Genomic DNA, 8,546 nt, shown 5'->3' with positions numbered 1-8,546 from the left:
CGCCAGATCCGGATATCCTGCATCCCTTATTGAATTTATTCTAGAATCAAGGAAAGGCTTAAATTGGCGAAGGAAAAGTCCACCGTTGAAGAGTTTGCCAATCATAGCATTCACAAAGGAGAAGAAGGAGCGGACTTCTATACAGATGACAATCTTCTCAGGGTCGTTGTCTGATAACAACTCCTTCACGAGAATATGAAGCCGAGAAGAAATCCCTACACAAAAAGGAGAAATCCATCAAAAGCTTTGATGAGAAAATAAATAGCATTTCTCAGTTGCTTAATTTATACCTTCTTCCCCTTGAGTCACTGGGGGTAGTGGAGGTGTAACCGCTGTGGATGTATCAGCTGATGTAGTTGGTCTCACAGCCGGCTCAACAAGATCAGTCTCGACAAATGCTTCTGTCAAACACAAAACGGAATTCTCAGATTCATCACATTATAGCTGCATTAGTCAAAAAATGGCTAGTCCTATAATTAACCTGAGAAGAGGCACGTACCTTCAAAAGGACCATCCTCGGGATTCTTAGGGAGTGTAGACTCAGGAAACATATCTTCAGGCATTTGGTCATCAATCTGAGGAGAGCCATACATGAAGTGGAGCATAGGAGTGTCCACGAGCAAACCTTCCTCGTCGAAATCATCAGTCGAAAAATCTGACACAAGAAAATATAAATGCGAGAGAAGAATAAAGAGACTACGACTAATGGAAGTGAGTTACCTCCTATGGGTGTATTAGCCTCTCTATTCCCAAGATCCACGTTTGCCTCCTGCAATTTATCTAAAAGAGCAAGAAGCATAGAGACAATCAGGGGAGGCATGAATTCTGAATCGTTCAACTCATTCTTAATACTCCAATAAGGTATACGAGTATAAACTATTCCCTATTTTTGTTGAGAAGTTTCTGGAGAGTATTTTTCTAAAAATATTCTTAAGGATAACTCAACAACACTCCGAAAAGTATAAGAGTATAATCTGCTTCTTAAGACTCCAGCAGACGTACGAGTATAAACTGTGTCAAACGCCGGACAACGCGTCGCAAACGAGGACTCAACGCCAACAATCTCAACAACACTCCGACAGACGTATGAGTATAAACTATGTCAAACGCCGGACAACGCGTTGTAAATGAAGACTCAACGCCAACAATCGATGGTCAGTTCTATGTTGAACCAGCAAACACGAGCTAAAGATCAGAAAATCAGGAATCGACTTCAAGTTCAAAATTCCGACAATGGTCAGGCAATAAATGCAACACCGGAACCCACGCAGACATTCGACAAACCACCGAATAGCTTGGAGGATTAAAGGAATCAAGAATAGAAGCCATTCCAAAGTCCCGTTACACCGACTGAAGGTTGGGACAATCATATCCAAAGTATTCCAGACTCTTCTATAAAAGAATGAGGCTGAAATACTTTGGAGGGTGGCCGGCCGAGCCACCAAGGTGGCCGGCCGAGCCACCAAGGTGGCCGGCCGAGCCACCAAGGTGGCCGGCCGAGCCACCAAGGTGGCCGGCCGAGCCACCAAGGTGGCCGGCCGAGCCACCAAGGTGGCCGGCCGAGCCACCAAGGTGGCCGGCCGAGCCACCAAGGTGGCCGGCCGAGCCACCAAGGTGGCCGGCCGAGCCACCAAGGTGGCCGGCCGAGCCACCAAGGTGGCCGGCCGAGCCACCAAGGTGGCCGGCCGAGCCACCAAGGTGGCCGGCCGAGCCACCAAGGTGGCCGGCCGAGCCACCAAGGTGGCCGGCCGAGCCACCAAGGTGGCCGGCCGAGCCACCAAGGTGGCCGGCCGAGCCACCTTGGTGGCTCACCGAGCCACCAAGGTGGCCGGCCGAGCCACGGATCTGGGCTCAGATCTGAGCCCAGATCCGACCTAAAAAGCCTATAAATAGAGGGGGTAGACTCATTGTTATGGAGGTTGGAACTTTTCGAGGCGAAACTCTGCTCGATTGAGAGCTCGACTTTGGAGTTTTGAAGCTTTGAAGACTTGGACATTTTCGGATCTGGTTCTTGGCGATCATCCACGTCAAACAAGGCAGGAGTTCGAGAGAGAGATCAGATCTGAGATCCACACGGTTATCCTCCGGATCAAAACTTGGTTTTTGATCCTGAGAAGAGTATCGATTTCGCTTGGTCGATTTCGATTACTAAAGACTATTATTTCCTTGGTGAAATAGTACCCCCGGCTGTTATTTCCTTCGTGAAATAACACCCGTCATACCTTGTAGATCCGACCGGATCAAGATCGCGCGGTGGTCCACGGATTAACCCCGGCGCAGGCGAAGAACCCACACAAGCAAGAGACCGCAAAACAGGATCTTGCGATTTGTTCGAGAAAAGGAGAGTTGTAATTTTTCTTTTTTCTTTGATTTTGTTGTAACCGGATCTTATAAAAAGACCGGATCTTTTGTAACCGAAAAACTGTTGAATAAGGAAACAATGACTTTAATGAAAACGACTTTCACCGCGAACACTCCCATTCTTTATTAGTAATCTTTTCTGGCTTGGCTTCATCTCCCACAATAGGCTCATGTAAATCTTTACAATACAAAATATCTTCCATCTTGAACTTCCATACTTGCAAATTGGAACCATCCAATTTCATCATTGTGCCAAAACTCTCTATCTTTTCCATCCCAAAGTACACCTCGAATCAGCGCTCTAATACCACTTGTTAAGGATTTTATGGAGATTAATTTACGAAATTAAACACTAAACGAATAACGACACCAATGAAAAATACAACAAGCAAGCAAACACCAAGATTTAACGTAGTTCATCAAATTGTGCCTACATCCACGGGGCAATCTAGAGAAAAATATTTCACTATACCCACGAAGAAACTAGCACTGTACCCTCAACGGCGTTGTCGTTCTGAAGACAACGATTTTTGAATTACTGCAATCGGACAACCGAGCTATTCAGAATCTTACTTCTATACATCTCTCACTCCCAAACACCCCAGCCCCCCAACTCGGTCCCCGCCCAAAATCCCTCTCTCTCTCCCCTCTTTTCTTTTTTCGAGTTACTAATCATGGTTACTATAGCACCAAAAATAGATTTAAGTTCTACGTAAAATAGAATTCTCCAAACTTATTCCTATTATAAATAGATCATCTAAATCCTCTTCTACATAGAATTTTAATTCATGTGAACCTCATATCACTAGTAGAAAATCATGTATCCTAGACGGAATATTCTAGACTGAAATTTTCCGTCTAGTTCAAACTAGACGGAAAATTTTCCGTCTAGAATATTCTGTCTAGGATAAAATATTCTAGATAAAAATATCCGTCTAGGATAGTATTCTAGACGGTTTAATTTTTTTTAATTTTTTTAGATGACCAGGTATCCTAGATGGAAATTTCCGTCTAGAATATATCCTAGATGGAAATTTTCGTACTATGGCCCATATAAAAAAAATAGAAACATCAAAATTTCCCCCCAAAATCAAAATCCCCCCCCCCCAAAAAAAAAAATTTCCGCCCAAAATCGAAATAAGAAACCCTCCCCCCGTAATTCTTTTTCTAACTCCTCCGTTCGATCTCTCTCTCTCTCTCTCATAAATGGAGCTCCTTCGGTCTCATCTCTCTAGGGTTTGAATCCCCGAACCCACGAACCGAATCTACAAGCATGAGTGCCGCATCTCCTTTGACACCCCAGTACCTTTCCATCTCGTCCTCGATTTTCAAGTCGAAACCCTAACCCTAACCCTTGTTTACATTTGTTTGCAGAGATCGGAAGGGGGTCTGTTTGTCGATATGAGCTCCTTCCTCGCTTTTGGCAAGGATTACGTCACTTCGAATTACGAGAAGGCTGGCGATCCTGTGTATCTTCACATTCAGCAGACGAAGAAGCCGATTCCTGAGGTCCGGTCTCTTAAGAAACCGACGTTTCTCGCCATCGGTATTCGTCAAATTTATTCTTTTGGTTCCTTGATTTAATTTTTTATTGATAATTGTGTCCATAGCGATGAATCTGAACCCTAGTTTAGGGGAATTTATTGCCAGTTGTTTGTCGATGACGTCTTGGTATCGTTATCATCATTTCTTGAATCTAGAAGGGGGAAAAGAATACATATTTGAAAGTGTAGTATAGATGAAATGAGAATGCTAAAGATGAGAGAGTATTAGCACTTATGTGTGAAGAATGTTGACTATTCATGCTTAAGAATTTTTTTTAAGAACAACTAATCATGCTTAAGAATGTCGGACAACTTAAACAATATTTTAAAGGGTAACATAGAAGATATGATAATGCTAAAGATGGGATAAAATACCAATGTTTATGCATGGAGGTTGGAGCTGATTAAGGTTGAAATGACAAGAACTCATTGGCATGTGTAATAAAGACCAGCAATTGCTATATAGAACGATCAATGAAGTCTGGGCATAAGCCTAAATGAACTTGGATTGAGGTGATTAAATAAGGACTTGTAGTTGTTAATGCTGTAATGCTAAGGACAAGGTCTTTCAAGTGGTTTGCTCTTTCTGATCCTGCTTTCACTTGAGCTTGCTTATTTCTACCATTGCTCTTTCTCGCGATATGCTTATTTCAATTGAGGGTAGTATGACACTCTCCTTGCACTTAGCATCCTTACCAAACTTAGTCGAAACTTGCAATGTACCTCAAGTTAGTGTTTGGTTTTATAGGTGGCTGCACTACATTGATAATCATGTGGAATGGAGAAAATTGATGTAAACATTCGTAGGTATGCTGGCATTCGTCTCCAGTAGAATAGATATGGATATTTGATATCCATATTCCATTGGATATACAAAGAATTTGGAAAAGGAATTTGGGCAGAGATGACAGGTGCATCTCTGACCATGGAAAGGAGGTATAGACCTCGTAAACCGTTTTTATGCTTTTGTTTTCTTTTTCACAAATTTCTTTTCAAAAGTTTTAGTGATTATATGTTTCCTTTCCTATTTTTATCTATTGTAGGCCAGATTTCCATTTCTGGATGAGGATGTAATTAAATCTCTGCTGGAACTTCCCTTGTGGGAGATTGCTGAACTCGACAAACCTGCAGGAAGAGGTGATAAAAAAATTGAGGGAGTAAAGTGTACCAAAATATGACCTATCTTACATTTCAAACAAAATCTTTTGGATATTTGGTTAAATTTCTATATATCGTGTGACATGTTGCAAGATTGCTTGGCGTTGAAGGAGCATCTCTTCTACCCAGAAGAGCCATTCAGGTGCGAAGTTTACTCTCACCGTATATCAAAGAATACACATTGCATTTATTGTAAATTTTCATATTTCAAAATTAATCCCTAATTTTGTGAAGATTTAACTAACTTGATATTTCTGACATACAGTTCAGTTCAAGAATTGCTAGAGAATCGAACCGAAAGACTTTTGGAAGCAATCGTGCAACAAATCAAGCATCAGTTAGGAGTGTTGAAATTTGGGAGAAATAGAAAATCTCACAACAAAGTTTTGATTGGTCTCAGATGGACATATAATCCAAGAAAACTGGTGTGAATGAGTAACATGTTTGTAAAAGTCGCATTTTTCATTTGACATGTGGAACCATGGCTCAGATCCATATGCTGGTCGATCCACATAACTTATCTGTAACATGTTTGTAAAAGTCGCATTTTTCATTTGAATATTAATATTTGCTAATTTATCATTCAATTTCCGTTTATATTCAAATTCTTCTTAATTATTTGTGCATGTGATGTTATATGCCGTTTATAATTGGATATGAATATGATTTGATGTTGTGCTATAGTGTGTGCATGTGATATTATATGCCATGCGAAGGGAGTTTTATAAAAAAAAAAAACTATAGCATAACATCCTAGACGGAAATTCCGTCTAGGATGTAAATTTAAAAATAAAAATAAAAAAACATCCCAGACGGAATCCGTCTAGGATACCCATCATAGACAGAAATTCCGTCTAGAATGTTTTGGATATCCTAGACGGAATTTTCCGTCTACGATACATATCCTAGACGGAATAAAATTCCGTCTAGGATGTTTATCCTAGACGAAAATTCCATCTAGGATGTTCCGTCTAGGATTATCCTAGACGTTTTTGAATTCCGTCTAGAATAATCCGTCTAGGATGTATTCTAGACGGAAACATCCTAGACGCGTATCCTAGATGGAATTCCGTCTAGAATACTCATCCTAGACGGAATTCCAACTATCCTAGATGGAATTTTCCGTCTAGAATGCCTCATTTTTTTACTTGTGATGTGGGCCTTATCTTGAGCTAGACCCACAACATCCATCACCACGTGTTCCTAGAACTTTATGAAAATTCAAATGTTCTAAACTGAGAAGATGACCCATCAAATCCATTGTCATTTTTCCAAGGAAAACAGACATTTGCATTATAAATACGACTACTTTTTTATAAATTTGTATGCAGTTATAGATGTAAATTTTCTTCGTACCAAACAAAACGATTCACACACAAGTGAATATGCAGTGTAGGGAAATGAGGAGAACGCCATGAACATAAAGAGCTATTGTCTATTTTGCAATTTCAAAACAATTGGTCACTGTTGGTCCGATACTCGTTGCAACTAGTACTACAAAAGCACTAAACACCATTATTAGTTTAACTTCCCACAATAACATGGATCCATATCTATAACTTCAAATCTTAGTAGGGTTATATATGTTGATCTCCCTTGCCCGTGCAATCTCTAAGAATGTGAAACTTTAACCACCAAAAAAGTTAATGATAATTGATAAATACATCTTATCCCCCTCCCTTCACATGGAAGTCTCCTTTCATGCTCCCAACCTAACATTGCATGATATAACCGAAACGTACCTTCATGCACCAAACCCTAAAGATTGCATGATGAAGGCCCAAACACCTACTCAAAGGGAATAATCACTTAACCCTACCAAATGAACCACAGCCAACCAATACAATCATTTGTTAGCTTGTTGCCACCTCCATGTGCTAGCTATAAAGCCCACAGGAAACTTTCTTTTTCACATTTTTCTATGAAAACTGCTTTCTTTTCAAGCATGCAAGTAAACAAGGCTATCAAAGGCCAATGCTCTTTGTTAAAGGGCCTTTAGGAAAGGGACTTGTCTAGTTGTTTTTTTTTTTCACTATTACAACCTCTCTCTCTCTCTATATTAGTACTCTCAAAATTTAAAGCACTCTCTCACATTTGAGAAGGAAGATGTTGAAGTTGAGATCAAAGAGGCTCTTCAAGAGTAGCTCTAAGCGCAATGGAGGGAAAGTCAATGCGGCCCATAGCGAGGAAGGGGCTAATGGTGACATTGAATGGGAGATGAGGCCCGGAGGGATGCTAGTTCAGAAGAGAGAGGGTGGGAGAGGTGAGAGTAAAGGGTTGATCATAGTTAGGGTTTCAACTGGCTCATGTTGGCATGATATCTCCATTGCACCCACTTCAACCTTTGGTAAGTTAGAGAATAGAGTTTGATTTTTGGGACCTTGTTTGAGGACTTAATTAAGAGTTATGAGAAAGAATCTAGTGAGGATGATCCATGGCATTTAATGTGCACCAAATGTATGTCAACCATTGGATCCGTGCACGAATCTTGAAGTCAAATGATCTAATAGTTGACATCTATTTTGTACACATTAATGCAATGGACTTCTGGACCATTTGATACTTTCTCTAGAGTTATAGGAGATTTTGAGATGTCACTTTAACGATCATATATATTGGTCCACTCCTAGAAAAAGTAAAAAAAAAAAGAGAAGAAAGATTGAAACTTATCATTTTTGTAGAATCCATTTTGCTCACAAGAATCCATTTTGTAGAATTGACATATCATTTTTTCCCCCTAGCTTGAAAGGTAAGATTTTCTTTATTTCTATAGTAGAAATGTAGGAAAACAAGCTCGACCTGCACATTTAATTTTAACACATATCATATAAGAGATGCAAAACAAAAATAAATAAATATAAAAAGGATATTGCACTGAAATCAAGTCCAAAATTGAAACTTATTATTTATTTTGTTTTCATATTTATTTATTTATTTTGTGATCTCACAGGGGATCTGAAGATTGTAGTGTCCATGGCCACAGGGCTTGAGCCAAGAGAGCAGAGGCTTCTGTTCAAAGGGAAGGAGAGAGAAGATGGTGATCACCTTCACATGGTAGGAGTGAGAGAGGGAGACAAAGTGGTACTATTAGAGGACCCTGCTATCAAAGAGAGGAAATTGCTTGCCATGATAGCAAACCAAGCTATTATTGAAGTTTAAGGGCTGTGTACTTCTGCTTTCTGCAGTATTAATTATGCTAACTAGGAGTGAGATATTAGTCTTTTATTTCGATGTCCCTCAAAGAAAAGAGAAGCTCCTGTAGTAAGTTTGTTTTTATGGTAGGTATATATATATATATGCTGATTTGAAGTAGAAGATTTCTCCTGATCATGTATCTCCTTTATGTTAAAATTAAGCTCAAGGGGGATTTGATGGAATTTGAAACGTCAAGGCGCATTTGTTTTATGATGCATTTGAATTTGACGTTGAAAAGAAATTAGTTGCGCCTCCTCATTTTGAATCTTTATAGACAAGCTCGTCTGC

At 39.9% G+C, this 8,546-nt stretch overlaps 2 protein-coding genes across 2 annotated transcripts; both read left to right on the top strand.

Annotated features, from left to right (window-relative positions):
• On the top strand, positions 3,763–5,430 carry LOC109823449 (asparagine synthetase domain-containing protein 1-like). The gene is made up of 5 exons (XM_020389735.1): positions 3,763–3,870; positions 4,743–4,841; positions 4,949–5,067; positions 5,157–5,205; positions 5,329–5,430. The coding sequence occupies exons 1-5, from the start codon at positions 3,763–3,765 to the stop codon at positions 5,428–5,430; spliced, it is 477 nt and encodes a 158-aa protein (XP_020245324.1).
• Positions 7,014–8,447, top strand: LOC109824750 (BAG family molecular chaperone regulator 2-like). Its single transcript, XM_020391395.1, has 2 exons — positions 7,014–7,410; positions 8,014–8,447. The coding sequence occupies exons 1-2, from the start codon at positions 7,170–7,172 to the stop codon at positions 8,220–8,222; spliced, it is 450 nt and encodes a 149-aa protein (XP_020246984.1). The 5' UTR covers positions 7,014–7,169; the 3' UTR covers positions 8,223–8,447.

Source organism: Asparagus officinalis, chromosome 9 (genome assembly GCF_001876935.1).
Source record: "Asparagus officinalis chromosome 9, Aspof.V1, whole genome shotgun sequence".
NCBI classification, from domain to species: domain Eukaryota; kingdom Viridiplantae; phylum Streptophyta; class Magnoliopsida; order Asparagales; family Asparagaceae; genus Asparagus; species Asparagus officinalis.
Note: the sequence above shows the minus strand (reverse complement) of the source record. Positions and strands in the feature narration are given on the sequence as shown.

What these genes read in the sequence shown, in the direction of transcription:
- LOC109823449 (XM_020389735.1), top strand. Translation starts at nt 3,763, where the DNA reads ATGAGCTCCTTCCTCGCTTTTGGCAAGGATTACGTCACTTCGAATTAC. An exon ending in TCTCTGACCATGGAAAGGAG is followed by an intron (nt 4,842 to 4,948) that starts GTATAGACCTCG and finishes TATCTATTGTAG; the next exon opens with GCCAGATTTCCATTTCTGGA. An exon ending in TACCCAGAAGAGCCATTCAG is followed by an intron (nt 5,206 to 5,328) that starts GTGCGAAGTTTA and finishes TCTGACATACAG; the next exon opens with TTCAGTTCAAGAATTGCTAG.
- LOC109824750 (XM_020391395.1), top strand. Translation starts at nt 7,170, where the DNA reads ATGTTGAAGTTGAGATCAAAGAGGCTCTTCAAGAGTAGCTCTAAGCGC. An exon ending in TGCACCCACTTCAACCTTTG is followed by an intron (nt 7,411 to 8,013) that starts GTAAGTTAGAGA and finishes GTGATCTCACAG; the next exon opens with GGGATCTGAAGATTGTAGTG.